The following is an 18,867-nucleotide window of genomic DNA, read 5'->3' on the forward strand; positions in this document are numbered from 1 at the left end:
TCTCACTTGCTGCAAGCTTAGATCAAAAAGGATTCTGAATTTTCCCAGCAGCAAAAAATATTCTGTGCTATGTCCACTAGCATGGTATGAGAACAAGTGTTCTGCTAAGTTCTGTATAATTAACAGGCAGGCACTGGGGGGTTAACCCATGACGTAAACTCATGTTTGCTGCTGAAGTTGCTGCTGCCTTGTTAGTAAGTGAAAGACTTCTTGGAGTGGCCAGAGTGAAATGTTGCTCCAAAACCACGTGCAGTCTCTCTGGGGTTTGAGGAATGTTGGTTTCCTGGAGTACTGACATAGTATGGACTGACTTTAGGTTCAGAGTGTAAACTTACAAACCTCAGACTCTAAACAATCTCTGCTTTGGTTGGCATGTATAAAAGTTAGGCTAAAGGGCCTACATCCATCGGAGTCCAATTTCTGAACTCTTCCCCATTTTAACTACAACATCTTTTGTTCCCTACATTTGAAATATAAAACCACTATTGTCTGGTTTCCTGAGGAAGTGGGGTTTAAGTGATTAGTCTGCCAGTCTGTCTTTTAATTCCGCAGTGATTTTGTTACACAGGCCAGGTTCAGCCCAGCTTGAAAGGAATGTCCATCACCAGCTGACAGCTTGGATGTGGCACTTTTTTTTTAAGGCGTAAGAGAATTTCACTGTAAGGAAGCAAGCTGTGCTGTGCTAGTTGGCCTCAGAACTCGAGGATGGTATCTTACTTTTTTAATTCACGAGTATAAAAATGATCACTGTGTCCTAAGAGAGGGCAGGCAGTGCGGCTAAGATTTGTTGTGAACAAGAATAGTGGCAAAATTCTCTATTTAGCAGTTCAGGAGGCCTGCTGGTGTAACTTGTCAAGAGGATGTGTGAGTCCTCATATGTGGATTGTTTGCCCATAACTCTCCTGAACAGTAGGGTGTATGTACTGTCCCAGCAGCTCCTTCCCGACCAAGGAAGTTGTGGCTGTTTTGCACCTAGAAATTTTGTTGCTTCCGCAGACGAAGCATTAACTGGGGTGAACTACACCATATAATTTTGTGTCTCATTGTAGCCATCTTTGAATTTAATCTTAGCTCAATAAGAGACGTGTTTCTTGTTGTGCTTTAGGTTAGAAAAATCCTCAGTAGAAACTGAAGTATTTTTCCAAAGCAAAGGGATAATTTTAAGTTTGTGTCTGTCACCTTGGAGGCTCCCTTCTGAACTTAGGTCTGTGTCTGTGTGGTGCCATCTTTTTAAAGAGTTCATTTGATGGACACTGAGATAATTAGGGGGCTAAGAGCTTATGACTTAAAAGGAGAGGCTAGGAGAGCTAGTTTTATTCAGTCTTCAGGGAATTCATTTATCTGTTGGAGGGTATAGAGGAAACAGAGCTGGAACAGGTGCATGGTGATAGGACAAGAGATAACGGGCAATAGTTGCAACAAGGGAAATTCAGATTAGATATTGTGAAGAAAATTTTCACTATGAGGGCAGGCAAACATAGGAACGGGAGTGCAGGGAGGCTGAGAAATCTCCATCCTTGAAGACACTGAGAACTGAACGGAACCAAGGTCGTGGGAAACCTGGTCCAAGTTGGCCCTCCTTTGGGCAGACTTTTGGACCAGCTGACCTCTAGAAGTCTGTTCCGTGACACAACATAGGGTGTGGCATGAGTTTCAAGTGCAGTTCCCTATGAAACAGGTTACCCTACGTTTGCATGCAGGAAGGCATGTTTCTAATGTATAACAGGAGCCCAGAACTGCTAATACCAGTTGAATACTGGAGAACAAATATAATTGCACTTTCTGCCATGAAGTTTTCACGTGTTGTCTTTTCAGTAGGTGGCACTTTCTAGGTGCCTGAATTGATGGCTGTGCAGAAATGCTTCTCCAAACATTTATGGATTATTCTTTCATTAGTTAACATGTTGTATACTAAATACTTCAAAATAGTCTGTTTCCAAAGTTAGTACCTAGTTTTAATCTTCGTGTGATTCAGCTCCCTAGTTGTCAGATGGGGAGACCATCATCGCTTTTCAGGAGCAATGTAGTGGTGACTATCACAAAGCCCAAAAGAATGTAAATAATTTTTCCTTCAGAGCATGGTCTGCGTCCTGATACCCATGCATTGCAATAGAAACAGAGAAGAAAGCAAAGCTTCAGTCCATCCTATGTGGAGGGACTTTCGTAAAAAAACACAGGTGATCATCAATTAATTAGAAAAGCTATGCATGAAGAGACCAGCTTTAATTATAGCATTTCTACTGAAAGTCTTTCACTGTATTCTTTTAATAGCTTTTTGTTTCTAAGTATAAATCAAATTTAAAAACTGGAACTATTTTTAGAGCATTTCACACATATCTTCTTGTTGTTTATGGAAGAACCCAGCTGAAAGAGTCTCTGTTGTAGCAGATGATGCTGGTTAACACATGCCGCGCAACTCAGTGCAGGGACTGTCTCTCAGCTCTGAGCTCAGTTGTGTTCTCATCACCATCCATGGGAGTTTTACTGCTGCCTGCCCTGCAGGTGTCTCTTTTATTGATGTCTAGGAGATGTAGTCCAGCCTAGCAATGATTTCCAGGTGATATAGTCCAGCCTAGAAAAGGACTTTATACAAAAACTTTTCTGAAATCAGTATCTTAGAATGTGCAAGAGGTGTTGGAAAAATAATGAAAAGAGTAAACATTGGAAGTCCCTAAAATCTCTACTGTTCAGGAAAGTATCTGCTTAAATTCATTCATACTTTGAGAGCCCTTGAAAGAATTTTTGAATTTTTGAGTATGTCTAAGTATGCATGCTGTCCTGTCTAGGGGACTAATTGTATTAACTGAGCATAAACAGAATCTGCATTAACAGAGTAGAAGCAGGAAGCTAAATGCTAAATACTAAATAAATCCAGGAGTAGGGGAAATAAAGGCAAACACTTCAAACATCAACACACGCCTAATTTTTAATAAACCTGCTGATACTAAAAGGCTGTTTTAAAACAAGAATGGTAAAGTTGCATTAGGAAGTACTCTAAAGTTCATATGCTCTAGATTGAAGGTTGCTTGTCAAACCCTAATGCATATCTATTGTACTTATGCATTATAATAATCTTTTAATGGGAGAAATCCCTGTAAAGTGGGAAAATAGTCTTTGACTTCAGTGTAGGGGAAAATAGATCAGCTTAAAACCATTCACTTGCCCTGCCCTTAAAAGCCTGTAGAAATACATGAGAAAAGTATATTTGGTGATGAGGGCACAATAAATGATAGGAGGAGATGTTATGCTTTTCTCTTCAGAGATAATTGAAAACATTTATGAGCTGCAGAGTCTAAAAGTCTGACAGTGGTTTTGAATGCAACTGATTTTATGAACTTTTGAAAGTTGTTACAGTTCTCTGACTGTACAAGGTCTGCTTTGCTTTTGTCTTTTAATAGCTCTGTGCAAACATGTGTCAGCTGTAAATAAATCAGGTGGGAAATCACGACTCTATGTGAAGTTGTTAGTTTGTGAAACAGGAGAATACTCCACTGCTGGAATCTCCGTCTATCAAATGTCTCTAAAATATAAAGCAAGGATCAAAATCTTATTTGTTCTACCTTTTGCCTTTCAGGTCCAAACCATGAATTACGTTGGACAGTTAGCAGGGCAAGTGTTTGTAACTGTGAAGGAGCTCTATAAGGGACTAAACCCAGCCACATTGTCGGGATGTATAGATATAATTGTTGTACGTCAGCCAGATGGAAATCTTCAGTGTTCTCCTTTCCACGTACGCTTTGGGAAAATGGGAGTCCTGCGTTCTAGGGAGAAAGTGGTAAGAAAATCAACAATTTTGATATGTTCTGTCTGTGGGGTAATTCTAATGGCATGAAAGTTACTGAATGTTCTGTGGTATGCTAGTCAAGGTTTTCTTTAGACACTCGTTACAAAGTGTCCAAATTGAAGATAGGTTCAATTAAAATAGTTGTTACCGATTCTTGCATTTCAAAGCATAATTTGGAAGACATTGACTATAATAAAAACAAAACAAACCATGAAACTTGTAACATTTATTTTCAATAGAGAAAAATTTTGAATGTGCTGATTTGGGTTCATAATGTAGTATGAACATGTAGTATGTGTATTAAGACCCCGTTGTTTAACACGTTCATTCATAGTTACAAAAAGAGAGTTAATCATGAAGTAATATTTTCAGATAACAGAATGTTGAGGTTAATTGAAGCTAGAAAAAGCAGTGAGGACCTTTATATAAATGTAACCAAGCTAAATGACCTGACAATATGATATCAGTGTGAAGTTGCCAGTGAGTAATGCACGACAGATTGTGTTAGGAACTAATTTGTAACTATATATAGTCTAGGTTCTAATGTAGCTAGAATTGTTCAACAGAAAGATCCTGATGTCGCTATGGACATTGTTCAATTCTAATGTGAATCAGGAAAGAATACCAAGATTTAGGATGGGTAAAAGTTGAAAATGTTACTGTGCCAATAATATACTGTGCCCTGAAATATAACTTAAGTGTAGGCTTGTCCAAATCTCCAAAAAAGACCCCAAACCACTAGTGTGAAAATGGAGTTGGTGGCAAGGATGGTTATAGGCAAAGAGAAAGATCCTCCTGAGAAGAAATGGAAATGGTTGGGGCTGTATAGCAGTGATAAATGTGTGGAAGAAATGGACAATTTTTCTTACTTGTGCCTCTCCTAGTGTAAAGAGAAGTCTGTTAAATGAATTTGAAAGACAGAATATTAAAATTTGCATGTGGGAGTACTTCTTGCACAATGCAAAATTAGGCTATAAATCATAAGAGTGTGTGGTGAGTGAAGCATTCAGAATTACATTTGAAAGTATTCAGGACTTTATATGATGACTATAAACCTTCCCGAGTAAAGGACCAAGATAGCAATAAGCTGAATGAGTTAGAAAGACATTCTGACAATTGATGACCTTATGAAGGGGGGGGAGGGAGGAGGGGGAGAGAAACAGAGAAGTTCACTATTTTATGTTTATTATAAGGTTTCCTACACTTCCCTGAGAAGCATTTTCCCAGCGACAGTCGTAGGATAACTGAACAGGAACTGTGTACCTAACATAACTTTCTTTTCATTTGAGAATATATTTATTTTCTTCCAGGTTGACATAGAAATTAATGGAGAAGCTGTAGATTTGCACATGAAACTAGGAGACAATGGAGAGGCCTTTTTTGTGCAGGAGATGGATAATGATCAAGTAAGAGTCAAAACTAATTTTAATTTGTTAAAATTCAATGTCTGCTCTTCAGAGTCAGTTTTCAGTTTAGGAATTTTGTTGAAAAACATATCTTTACCTATTTTATAGTTTTGCAAGTTTCTGGACAATTTTCTGTAGTGGAAAGTTAATACTATGCAGTTGCTTTGTTTTTTGAGTTGCTGAGATGGAAAAAATCTAAAGGTAATCACATAACTAAAAAAATTAATCAGAATTTATGTGCACACCGGTGTGTGAATAGAAATAAACATGTATACAGTCCACATTCTCCAAAGATATGTATAACAGAGGTAAATATGTCCGTGGAACTGTTCTATGCGGAAACTTTTACATTGAACATATGCACTCAGCAGACTGCCAGTAAAAGTGCATGTGCCCTGTAAACATCTGTGCACAGAGACGTGATCGTGCAACTATTATTCATGTGGAATTACATTTAAATGAAAAGGCCTGCTGTTGAGCTGTGTGATTAAGTACTAGTCTATATAAGTCACACTAGTTTTGAATAATCTACACGTAATGTGACATAAGAAAAGCTTTTTACAGGCATTTCTCTTCAGATATCCCAAATAATTTTTGTCACTGTCCAGAGTGGGATGAGTTTTCAAATTCTTACATCGAGTACAATACTACTAGTTTCAGGTGAGAGGTGTGTGCCTGTGCAGTATTCATCTCTATATTTAAATTTTCTGTGTGGTAACAGTTATTTGGGGACTGAAAATTGCTAGAAATACTTCCATGAATGTCTAGAGATGTGTCTATATGATTGAACTAGAGGATGGTTTTGTGACCTAGTTATAAACCACTGACCTATCTGATTACTATCTGTCATCTTGAGTTGTGAAAGAGAATGGGATTTTACAAAAATGTTCGGGTTATAATGTAGTATTTTGTTTCTGCTCTGTATCTAGCATCAGGTAGATAGAGACTCATGCCGTAACCTGGCCAATATTAGATGCCCAGAGGATCCTCTTTATTAACAGTATTGTTCCTGGCTTGTCTAATGAGATGCATCTATGAAACAATTTCCAAATGCTGTATGATCATACTGGGGACCCACATGTCTAATCTTTGTTAATTTTCTCAGAATAAATGACTTAGATTTTGGCAATTGTGCATATATTTCAGAACCAGATTTATGACTGCCAGAGGAACTAATATGTTGCATGGTTTGCATTTTTTCTTTCTCAGGAGGTAATTCCTTATCATCTCTCCACATCTCCCATTCTGTCTGAGGGAACTGCTTTAATGGAAGCTCAGCTGAAGAGGAACTCCATAGACAGGATAAGAAATCTGGATACCGGTGCATCCTCACAAGTACCACCACAAGCCCATGGATCCCAGCCTGCTACTGAAACATCTCCAGGCTGTAGCTCTGTGAAAAAAAGGAGGAAAAAAAGGAGGAAGTCTACGCATAAAATAGATAACTTAAAAAGAGAAGACAATGGAGACACATCGGAAGATGAAGACATGTTTCCTATAGAGATTAGCTCAGAGGAAGAAAAAGAGCCATTGGACAATTCAAGGTATCACAGTAGAACTGAGGTTTATAATGGAAACCTAATGCTAGGTTAATGTTTCATTCCATACCTTCTAACAGTAATTTCTATCTAAGTCGGTACGTATTGTCGATGACCATCTTTCTTTAACAAAAACCTTTACACTGGAAAGCTATTGAGAATGTTACTAACAAAAATAACGAAAATGACACTGAAAACATAAGAACAATCCTCCATCATGCTGTGAACAGCATGTGAATCAGCAGGTGTGAATCAGATAACATTTCTATATCTCCTTTTAGTTCAGGTTATATTAATTCTTCTCTGCAGTACATTTTTTTTTTTTGTTATGTGAAGTATATGACAGTTCAGTAATCAAGTATGGTTTTTAAATGACACATCTTTCCCTATACCTAGGGTCCCTGTTCCGGATGTGTTTGTTGATGACTTATCTGACATAAAGGCTCCTGCAGTTTCTACATTTTCTCAGTCTGCATCTTACCCTCATTCAGATGGAGAATGGTCACCTCTTCAAAGGTACTTTTTCTGATAGTACAGTTCTAATTAATCTTTTGAATTCTTACATGCTAGTGCTATATGAAGTCTTACTAAAAAATTTGGTATCAAACATGGTCACTGTCAACTACTAGGTGAATGCTTTCTATATTTGAAATCAGGTAGTCTCTACTGCCTCTGTAATTAACAGCAGAAGAGGGGAGAACGAGGAGATTATTTCAGAGCAATGGCTTAATTTAAATTTTTTGAATTGCATTCTGGAAGAAACTTTCTCTACTAACTGTAAAGCTTAGTGTGATTAGCTTCACCAGTCTGGTGATAGCACGTGTCAAGCCCTTTCGATGGCATTTTGAACTCTGTTTTGTTTGTTTCCTGATGGCAGTATTCTGGATTTTGAAAACTCTAGATGTAAATTCAGCATTCATGTAGCTAATGCACAAAAAGCTTACGTTAATCAGCACTTGTCAATAATGACACCTTGTTTTCCTTTCTGTCAACACGCTGTGCTGTCCAGTAAGCCTATAGATTGCACAGGGCAATCCTCTCTTCTCACTGTTCCAGCTGATGGAGGCCTATCTAGCTCTTGTCCTCAACAATCTTCTCACTTTTCTCCTCCAGACAGGTAGAACGGTTGTCCTCTCTCTTTTCTGGGCTGCGCTTTAATCCTTTTAACACATTAATACACCTTTAACACATTAGTAGTATGTGAACTTCGTTGGATTTATAATTGCACTTATTGCTAACCCAGACACTTTGAAAGAAAGTGACATTGAAAACCACTTTCTCTGCTTGCTTCTTTGTGGGTGTTGACTGGAGGTAAGTCACCAATGGAATGAGTATGGCTAATATAAAATTAGGCCAATGAAAACCTGAGTTAAAACTGAAGTTGACTAAGATGATTTAAAAAAAAAAAGGAACTTAGCTAGTGAAAACGTACATTCCTCTGAAGCCACATTTCCGTGTGGCTTTTTATAGTCAGTGTATATTTTAATGACATTTTTATCCTATGGTTTTCCTGAATTGTTTGCTTGTGCATAGGTTGCAAAAGTAAAAGCAAAACAAAGGCCTCAGAGATTAAGTGAGCAATGAGGAGTGCAAAACTTGTGATGCGAGGAGCCCAGTACCAAAAAAGAACTTCTCTTCCTTTGTTCCCTGGTTTGGGGGTGGGGAAGACTTTATGTTGGATTGCAGTGGGGGAGCATCTTCTAGAGTAAAGATGACACAATAGATAAGGCATCTTGGCTAAGGTTTGGGAGACCCAGACATAAGCCTTTGCTGTAGTGTAGAATTCCTCTGACTGTTGACTCTTTTCTACAGAGCTAAAAGTGAATACAGACACTTTTTATGATACCTTAAACTCGAGATGTCTCAAGATTCCACAGACAGGCACTTTCTCTCCATTAAGTCAATGGAGAGAAGTCACAGGAACTCAGTTAAAACATTTAAAGTAGGTATCTGAATATGACCTCTATAATTCTTCATTAATGCTGAGGAAGCTTTGAGTAATAAATCAGGCTAAATTGCTCATTGCTTATCTCAATACAGATGCCATACTAGGTGTGTAAGGCTGTGTCGAAACTGATAATCTTGAGGTTTCCCCAGCTTCTAGGTCTTCCCTCTTTAACCTGACCACATCGCAGCACCAAGTCAAGGTGAGATCCTGGGACATTCAAGGCTGTCCTCCTCAGTGTTTTTCATGGGAAGGAAGGGCAGGGGCACAGGCTGGGATGGAGCAGTGATGTGCTCTGGGTGGCTCTATGAATTTTACTCTGGAGTTCACTTGTCCTGCAGTCTAGATATAGAGCTAAAGTGCTGCAGTAACTTGGGTGAGGAAGGCCCTCTGTGTCTGCAACTGTTTTCCTCTATGTGAAATAAGAAACTCTGTTATGGCCACCTCAAAGGAGGTTCAGAGGCTCTCAGCTAATGTTTTGACATGTGCGTGAAGTAGGCCTCTTTACTTCTTTCCCTGGTTTATTTGGCCTCAGTCAAGACTGGATTTTTTCTCAGGTCACACTGCTGCTTTTTCAGGGCTCTCTGCTTTCAGTGGGAAACACTGTGAAGATCAGTGTGGTTTGCTATTGCACAACTGCCAACTACAGGCCAAATTCCTTATTCTTTGGCATTGGATTACATTAAGTGCAATCATAGCTGTTAAGGAATACATAGGACTGTGACACAGATATTCAGCATTTATGGAATATGAATCAGATATGCTGATCTAAATGACTGAACTGAAGTTTCCCTTCCTTCTTGTGCAGTGCTGACAGGATGGGTGGCTCTAGTTTGATCTGCAATATCTCTGCAATCTATGTAAGGCACGAAAACTTCAGCTGGGTTGGGTCGGTGCCTAACTTAAGGACAGGGGAATTGCAAGGCATATTTCATGCCAACACAAATGTCTTGGTGGTATAATGAATAAGGAACGCATTTTGAGTCTGATCCACGGATGCATTTGCAGGATACTGACACTGTGTTGCAAATCCTACACGGTCTTGGTATTCAGCCTTATTGACCCCTAGTGCAAGCATAACATTAATTCAGGATTTAGTTTGACCTAGCCAAGCTAAAAAAAAAAAATAAATAATGAAGGAATGTGATTGTGAGCTTTATTAGTCTTCAGTTTCATTTTACTTTGGTGGCAACAGAATGAAGTGAATAGCAGCCAAAGTAGTCCCAGTGCTAGTAAAGGAGACGACATCTGGCATTACATATGGAAGCAGAAGTATACAAACAGGAAGTATACAAACAGGACTGTAGTAGGCATAATTGCCATCTGCGTCCATAAACGACAGAGATTATTGTTGCTGTTCCAGAAGGATATTAGTTGGAGAGAGTAGGTATTGAATGTTAAACAACAATATGGCTTACGAATAAAAAAGTAAAGGTATTTCTCTGTAATGGAAAACCAGCTGTCATTGGGAGGCCACCAACCCTGGATTAATGTTTGTGGGTGGCATAGAAAATTCCAGTTTATGTTCCAGATGATATAAGGAATGAGAATGCTTTAGTATCCTTTTATACAAACAAAATAATTTATCTCCTGTTTGCCTTTTGGATGCATGTTTGCAGTCTGATTTGGTCTTGGGTCTTTTAAATTAAGATGGCATTGCGATGATAATTCTGGGCTGCCCTGAGGTTGTATTAGTGTTTGTACACTACTCTACAAGGAGAAATAAACTGAAAAGAATTCTGAAGATCTAACATTTTGTTACTACTAAATCCTTATATTTTATTGTGTAGAAAAGTAGTATTTATAGAATGAGAATTTAGATGTGTCTATTGTGCTTGTGTTGAAAGTTCAGTAGATAGTGTGTACTTTGTGAATTTTGTTTTGTGAGAGTGGGTAATATTTTGGGGGTTGGTTGCTAATCCTGTTCATAATTTACCATGGTTATACTTGGAGCTGTATCTACTCTGAGCCACTAACCCAGTTGCGTGCATGGATCATCAGGTGGCTTTTCACAGCAAGAGCATTCTCAGAGCAGAACTCTGCCTGTTTTAACATATACACATATGCAAGTGCCATATTTCTGGCACTTGCATGTGTGTGTCTGGGAATATACTTATGTCTGGTTCTTGGGGCTGAGTAACAGCCTGGGCTGCTTCTCCATTCAGTTGTGTGTACAAGGGAACTGTATTTTTGGGGAAAATTATGGAAAAGGCAAAGTTCTCCCCCCACTTCCCCCGATCAGTGTTCTCATTGCAAAATGCAGAGGTTCTAGCCCAAACTGAAGCAGTGCCTGTATTCTCTCAGGTTATCTGGCTGGGTAAGTGAACCTGGGCTGAACATACCCTAAAACCCAGACTGGTGATTTTTCTAAGTAAACAGTAGGTATTTTTAAGGTTAAAATGTCTGTAGTGCACAGATTAACTTTCGCAGTGACATTTCCTTAAATCTAGATGTTTTGGGCTTAAAGCAGCAGTAGAAACGTTATTGCCTGCTGAGATCTTCTCAAATGCCCAGGCTTCTGATTTCCAAGGTTTCAATGGGCCCTAGATGCATGGAAAATACTGCAAATCCTACAAACTTGTCAGTGGGATATATAGAAGTTGCTGGAAAACCCACCAGGAGCTAGAAAATACTTTTAAAATCACATTATATTGATTCCTTTGTCTGTCAAATGGCAGCTTATACCCTAAGGACTAATAAAAATTTGAAATTCTTAAGACTAAAAAAGATCTTCCACAGTGGTATTGCTTATAAATTTTGTAGTTTAATTAGACAATGTGGCTAAAAGGTCATAGTATTTGTCGATATTCAAAATATATCTTACTGCAACATAGATGAAAACAACGAATAATGTAGATAGATAGGCTGCTGTCTTTTCAGATGTGAAATTCATTGATGTGTAAAAGCTGCTTTGTGTTACTGTGAAGTAATTATTTTCCTGTGACCAATGAATTCCCTACCAGCTAGCTCTACAAAACTGCCTGACGTTGAACACAGCACTGGAACAGGCTGTCCAGAGAGGTGGTGGAGGCTCCTTCTCTGGACACATTCAAAACCTGCCTGGATGCATTCCTGTCCAGCCTGTTCTGGGTGACCCTGCTCTGGCAGGGGGGTTGCACTAGATGATCTCTGAAGGTCCCTTCCAACCCCTGCCATTCTGTGATTCTGCGAAAGGGCAAAACTGGTTTGGATATTCAGTTTATCCAGAAGGTAAAGAATAAATCAAACATGAAGAATTTATACTAAGCATAGGAAACATTTTGGTTTTGAGAGTGAAGGTAACTCAGTTTGGATGTTCGATTTGGGAACGTAATGGATTCTTTTGTTGCTTGTAGTTTTTAAATCAGGATTACATGAGTATACCAAAGACATACTATGGCTCAGACAAAAAATAATGGACTTTGTTCAGGGAGTTCTGGTTGAAATTCTGTGACTTGTGTATGCAGAAAGGCAGAGGAGATAATCAGAATTTTTCCTTTTGTGCTTGAAATCAGTGAATCATTATTTATTAATGGCTAACTTGACGTCACATTATTGACTTCGCCACATTAAAAATATTCTACAAACTGATAATTTACTGATTTATTATTAAATATTTTATATTGACTAGACAGCAAAAGAAACAGTTTAATGTTTTTGAACTGGAAGGGCTCAAATTCTTTGTGTAGCTCTCCTGCTGGTTTCCCTATAAACTTGCACGTAAGGGTAGAACTGAACAAGTTAGTAGAAGGAAGTAATCAACTGGATTCCTTAGACTAATTTATTACTTAGTCAGGATAAAGTGTCTTGTTGATGCGAGTGAGTAATTTCTGCACTTCACATCCATTATAACAATACTAACTTCTATTCAAATAATACTAACTTCTATTCATTTACTGCTGCTGGAACCATCCTCATTCTTTTTTCCACACAGAAAAACAAAAACCCTCCTGAAATGTTCAGGTCTAGCGCACTTGTTCCATCTCTTTCAGCTTCTCGCATCCTACTTCTGTGAAAGCGCTTACTAAAAAATGGATGAGACCTCTGAATACCAGTCTAAGAGGATCCTGAACTGTTTAAACAGTTTTTCCATGCTTTCACACTTTCAGTTGGCTAATGATTATTTAAATCTTCAGTGCTTTGGGTTGGTTGATATCAGTTTGGAAAGTGCTTAGTGCATTGTGGTTACTTTTGGTTTTGTAATATTTTTTGTTTGTTTTTCTTCAGTCTGTCAGGTTCACGCCCACCTACTCCTCAGAGTGACTCAGAATTAGTCAGTAAACCTACGGACAGAAGCGGACTAAAGAATAATCCCCACATGCACTGGGCATGGGGAGAGCTACCCCAGGCTGCAAAGGTATCCAACGTAATTTGTTTCATTCCTGCTAGCATCTGTTGTGCTTTAATGGGACACATGTGCTTATTCTATTGCAGACTGATGAAGCGGGAATGGATCCTGTTTTTACACAAAATGGCAATGTTTTATGTAAAAGAATTCCATCTTGCTCCTTAGGAGGTACAGGAAAGTTCCTTCTCCCATGGATGTTCTCAACACCAATGATATACAGTAGAAAATGAAGAAGTACCCGAGACCTAGTCTTGTAAAAGTTAGAAGCTTAAATAACATATAAAATTAAACCCAATGTCCTTTGGTAAATCAGTGAAATTCATAAATGGTCTGGTGGAAATTAGGTACTTGGTGTTAGCAGTGTAGTTGACAAAAATTAGTATCAGTTGCTTGAGTACATAAGCATCCAGAAACACCGGCAGTTCTGTATCTCTGCGTGCCCAGACATGCTGTTCTCTTGGCTGAGCCGACTGGCTTGGTGCCTGTCTCCTGCCTGAAGCCATTTGGCCCGGTTAGATGGCAGGATCTGGAGCGTGCCAACACCATTGTCTCCCATGCTGCACAGTAGCCATGTGCAGCTGAGTACAGTGCAGGTCAGTCAGGTTCTGGCTGGCTCCTTATGGTAGCTGTGGAGTCAGAGCATTCATATATAGGGAAGGAGAGATTTAGGGCTTATGCCTGCCGCAGGCTGTGAGAAAGAAAGGTCAGGTTCCGGTGGCATATTGCAGGGGTGGTGCAGGGTTTGGGCCCTTCTGCTGGAGGCTAGCTTCTCTGCAGAAAGGACTGAAGGAGTGATGGGGTCAGGAACAGTAGAAAGAAACAAAATTCCTGCTTTACAGTCCAGGGAAGTGGGTATCCTCCTCAGAAAAGACTTTTGCATTCTGGTGGTGGCACCAGAATTATAATGGCACTATTATAATTTATTTTTAATTTACTCTTGGTAGCTAGTGACCAAAGCAGGGATGGGAATCCAGGATTCTTAATTCCTTCAGAAGAGCTCTGGCTTCTTCTTTAGTAGGCCAAAGATGAGCTGTCCCACCACCTCCGCATTATTCTCCTCCTCATGTATATTACAAGAAAATTGGGAGCTATTTTCTGTACATAGAAAACTGACTTAAGTGCACAGGCCCAACAGGAGTTTCAAATTGGCATTTCCAGTCTAGAATTTAGGGTTTCCAGTGAGTAGATTTGGGTGTTTAATTTTTATGCCAGTCATACAGTCTGATGTGTACCGCAAGTCTTATTCCTGGAGGCTTTTCCTACTGCATGTAGGATGTCTATGGCCAAGCTATTTGGAGTTGAACTGGCCATACCTGAACTCGGAGTTATGCTTTGGATGCTGTGTGAGCCGGCACAGGCAGGACTCGGGAACAGCCACAAAACCATGGATGAAATGCAAAGAGTAAATTTATTTTCGTTACTTCGCCAATCAGGGGATTCCCCAAAGCAGCACTTGGGCAGAGGCACACAAGCAGGAATGCAGGTACTGAGGAACTCAGGCCATGCTAGAAGACCTGTCCTGGTCCCTGAGAGCGTCCTGATTGTGTACAAACTCCAGTCTGCGGTCCCTTTTCATGTTTGTTGGTGTTCCCTTCTGAAGAAAAGCTGGGATTTGAGCAGGAAGGGAGGAGGGCAGGGTGGGAGCTGTGATGTGCTCCCAGGCAGGTGAGTGGGAAATGAGGCCTGTAGAGCACATTGCAGCACAAATCTTTCCTGGCCCCAAGATGCAGGTGAATTTTGCGCAAGGAAGCGCACAGCAAAGAGGTCTTTCGTACACTCTAGTCTCCACTTCAGTTAGTCGTGGCTTTCTTCTGGAGTTTGTTACCTTGAGAATCTGATCTTGCTGGAGTGAACAGAACAGGTTAAACTCTGGCTGTTACATTTTTAAAGAGCTTTTCTTTATAGCAGTCTGTTTATTTTTCCTCACAGGCCAGTTCTCTGCTCAAAGCAAAGGAACCCAGCGTGGTGGATGTAAATCCTTCTGAAAGCACTCACTTTCGGGTCATCCAAAGTTCTCCTATAGAGGAGTTTAACACTGTGTGTCCCCTACCTGCCCTTGGGCAAGCAGATACAGCAACTGCTGATGAAAGTGAGCCCTTACCAGCTGAGACAAATAAGCCAGAGACAGAGTCTCCAGAAGCAGCTGTACCACCGTTGCCTGCCAATGAAGAAATAAAACAAGCTGCAGCTTGCTCATCCCAACCAGCTGGCAAGATAGATTCCCCTTCCAGAAAGAAAGGTAAAGCTGTTGATTCTGCACTTTTATACGTATGAATTTGTCTTTGAATTTTATGGTGATAAAGCATGTCATTGTCATAGAAATTCATCTGTGTCCTGAAGGCACTTTCAGATTTGAAAAGGAGTAAGCTGTGGAGAGAACCTTCAAAACCAGAGCTGCGTAGCAGGCTGTTCACAGAAGCTATGTAGTAAGATAGAAGATTCTCCTTGGTCTGGGAATTTTGGCAACTCTGTGTCTATGAGCACGACTGCAAAACTTGCTCCAAACTTATCCATATTTGACAGATTCAGAGATTTCTCTTCTTGGTACAAGCACACCATAGATCTGCTGGTTCACGTGCTCTGACTACTTTCTGAGTAATTCACTGGTAATTGTAGAACCTCTGTGCCCTAATACAGAGTTGTAGTACATCTTTTGCACAAACAACAGATTTGCTATAAAATAAGGTGCATTTGTTTCACATGCGCAATTTCAGTTCTGTGTGGTACTTGTCCTGAATTTGTGAAATATAATTCGGTCTGCTTTTCTACTTCTTGATTTCTGGGCTCTGTATCCATGGTATTTGTAATAAGCGTTACAGTCTTCACATGAAACTTATTTGGTTACAAATGTTATGTTTTGGAGCTCTGGTTGCTCTATAATTATGTAAGCCCTATATAAGCCTAGTTTGTCCAGCTGCTTTTTAATCAGTAAACATACAAGTTTCTTATCCAATTCCCCATGCGTTCCACTGTCTTTAGAGAAAAAAAATGGGTGTTAGTCTGCTTCATATTCAGTCTCTAGATAACTTTTTTTCTGATGCTTGATGTTGGAATTTGGGACAGTGAGAAGTCATGGGTTTCAGAATGAATTCCAAATTAGGTTCTGGCCTTACAGTGGTTACTTGTCTAGATGTACCAGCAACAACAGGACAGCGATGACTCTGTGTGTTGGTACTAGTGAAAGACCTAGGAGGGATGTCTTCTTCCCTCAATGATGCATGTGCACACACAACACGTCAGTTGTATGTGCTAAACAGTCGGTTGTCTCCATAATGAGCCGGTTGTAGTCTATGAGTGGCTACAGTGTATAGTCTGTTGTGTTAGTTCTCTTTTGCAAAGGGGGATTGAAGATCAGTGCTGGAAGATTAAATGCTCTGATTGCCTTACTGTGATAATAGGCCTACGCAAATACTCTGAAAGTTTTCCTTTTGCTGTTTGTCTACAGTGACCACTGACTTCTAATTCCCAGGGGCTTTGTCTGGGATAAGGAGGCGTCAGCATATCAAACTAATCCTCTGCTGTTCCATTTTGTGTATTCAAATTCTGAACAATGTATGTGAGCAACTTATTTTGAAATTTTTGGCAGTACTATTTTATACAAACACAATTCACAAACTGTTATAACTTGTCTGGTTTCTCAATCTTAAAATGAATAATTAAACAGTACTAACAGTTCTGGCTTGTTACTCAGAAAGTGGTCATTAATAGGCTTATTTGTGCCATCCCTTACAGACAAACGAAGCCGGCATCTTGGTGCTGATGGTGTCTATTTAGATGACCTCACTGATATGGATCCAGAAGTTGCTGCACTTTATTTCCCCAAGAAGTATAAGTCCTTTCCTTATATTTTTACTATTTAAAGAGCTCTTGTCACCTTCCAGATTTAGATCAAACTCTTCATTGCCAACCAGATAAGACCTCTTTTTCAGAGTCCAAGCAGAGGTGAAGGTAGAAGGAAAATAAATCTCTGTAGAGAGGAATATTAGAGCTTTTGGAAGGCTCTGCATTTGGGCCTGAGAAGTGTGCTTGAAACTGATTTTCTATTTTGGTCAATTAAGCATCATATATTGATTGTGGGTTGTTATGTAACGTACACTGATGTTTGTGAGTGTTACTCATGTGTCCTGGGAGAGCAATTGGCCTTGGGATATATTTATCCCTGTGTCCTTGCTTATTACCGTGAAGAACATATCTTACTGTTAACAGTAGTACCACAAAATTATTGCTCTAATGTTGTTCTACTGTGAGTTATCACCTGTAAAAATGAGTGTTAGAAAATAATTTTTGGAAGACACATGACAGATTTATTTATGAAAATATTGCACCCTGAACAGACAGTTTCCAACTTGTTCCAATCTTTATTAGAGCCTCTTATAACATTTATAGTCCTCTTTCCACATCATGCTGTAGTCATTTGACTAAAGTCATTGAGCAACAACTAAAGTAGCTTGTGTATTTTATTTTTCTTTCTTGCTTGCTTAAACTCAGTTGTTGTAATATTAGCATTTCAATAAAACTGAGAAAGATTAGTAATATGGAAAAAAAAGTTGGGTTGAAAATTCCTTTCTCAAATGCATTCGTATAAATCTGGAATGGAAAGCAGAGTTTGAGCCTGCACTTTGTAATAATGATCTCATGTATATGCAGATTTTAAGTGGGTATAATGATTTATTATTTTGTAAAATTTTAATCCTAGTAGTTTTTATGTAGTGTATTTTTTTATATATACATGACATATAAATACACAAACATATGCATCCTTTGTTTTGAGTTTAGCTATCAGTTTATATAATTAATATAAATTAAATAATAAACTAATATGTTTATAGTGTTAAACATATGTTAATATGTTTAACTTGTTCCTGTGTGGGAATAGTTCTACTAGTATAAACTCTGTTTATACTAGCATTATTATTCCTACTAAGGTTGTACAGTTTATTGTCTTATTTTTCCCTCTCTCTTGTAAATAAGTGAAGCTATAATTATACATGCCTAGTTTAGGCAAGTAAGCAGAAGCAATCTAATGTTTGAGGATACGTGAGTCCTATAGTACTTTGTTTAAATTTTATGGCAAAATCCGGCAAACTTTCTTTCTTTTTTATTTTTTCTTTCTTTTTTTTGTAAGTGTGTGTCAGATGTAAACTGTTTGTTGAAGGGGGAGAATTTGGGAATGCATATGTGAAGACTGAATTCCTGATTTTTCTTTTCCAGTGGAGATAATACCCAAAGCAAGAACACGAACGACACGGGGCCGCGGTCTGCCAGCCACTCTCCCCAGTCTGTTGGGAGCTCAGGTGTTGACAGTGGAGTTGAAAGCACCTCGGATGGAATTCGAGATTTGCCCTCCATTGCCATTTCTCTCTGCGGAGGCCTTACTGACAACAAGGAAATAACCAAAGGTACAGAATGACCTTCTGAATTACAGGCACGTGCTGTCAGCCAAGTTTTAGCATCCGAGACCGAGGAAGCAGTGCCCTCCCGTGGCTGCACTCAAGAATGTGTTGAGAAGATAAATACTGTCCCTAAAATGTTGTTTCCTAGAATTTTTCACACTTAAAATAGTAGTCTTATATAGGACTTATATTTTTAACACACTTCAATCCGCTATATACTATTTTTTTTTTCAAAGTATTTTATTGGTATTTTTATTTCCTGATAATACTATGTTTCATGTCACAATAGTGTTAATAGTACTTTTGCCACTTGATACAGTATATAGCTAGGAAACTCCCCGCTGTTGGTATCAGGAGTGAAAAAAAGGGTCTGTAAACGGGGATAATAGGAGGAGGAGTTGGAAACTCTAACCTGAGTTCCTGCTCTACCGCCAGTTTCTTGTGTGACTCTTAGATCATTGTGCTTTAAACTTC

The 18,867-nt window shown here is 39.1% G+C and overlaps 1 protein-coding gene across 3 annotated transcripts in view; it reads left to right on the forward strand.

The window, feature by feature from the left end:
* LPIN1 (lipin 1) overlaps positions 1–18,867 on the forward strand; it is an 83,856-nt gene that overhangs the window by 38,630 nt on the left and 26,359 nt on the right. For 2 of the 3 annotated variants that reach the window (XM_054195200.1, XM_054195199.1), the window contains 9 exons: positions 3,575–3,775; positions 5,095–5,190; positions 6,400–6,734; positions 7,125–7,244; positions 7,738–7,845; positions 12,880–13,009; positions 14,930–15,239; positions 16,733–16,826; positions 18,212–18,399. In XM_054195200.1, the coding sequence (XP_054051175.1) occupies positions 3,575–3,775; positions 5,095–5,190; positions 6,400–6,734; positions 7,125–7,244; positions 7,738–7,845; positions 12,880–13,009; positions 14,930–15,239; positions 16,733–16,826; positions 18,212–18,399 (1,582 nt within the window). The remainder of the gene's footprint in view (positions 1–3,574; positions 3,776–5,094; positions 5,191–6,399; positions 6,735–7,124; positions 7,245–7,737; positions 7,846–12,879; positions 13,010–14,929; positions 15,240–16,732; positions 16,827–18,211; positions 18,400–18,867) is intronic. The other variant, XM_054195201.1, reaches the window with a different exon arrangement.

The sequence above is a fragment of the Rissa tridactyla genome, chromosome 3 (genome assembly GCF_028500815.1).
Source record: "Rissa tridactyla isolate bRisTri1 chromosome 3, bRisTri1.patW.cur.20221130, whole genome shotgun sequence".
Taxonomy (NCBI): domain Eukaryota; kingdom Metazoa; phylum Chordata; class Aves; order Charadriiformes; family Laridae; genus Rissa; species Rissa tridactyla.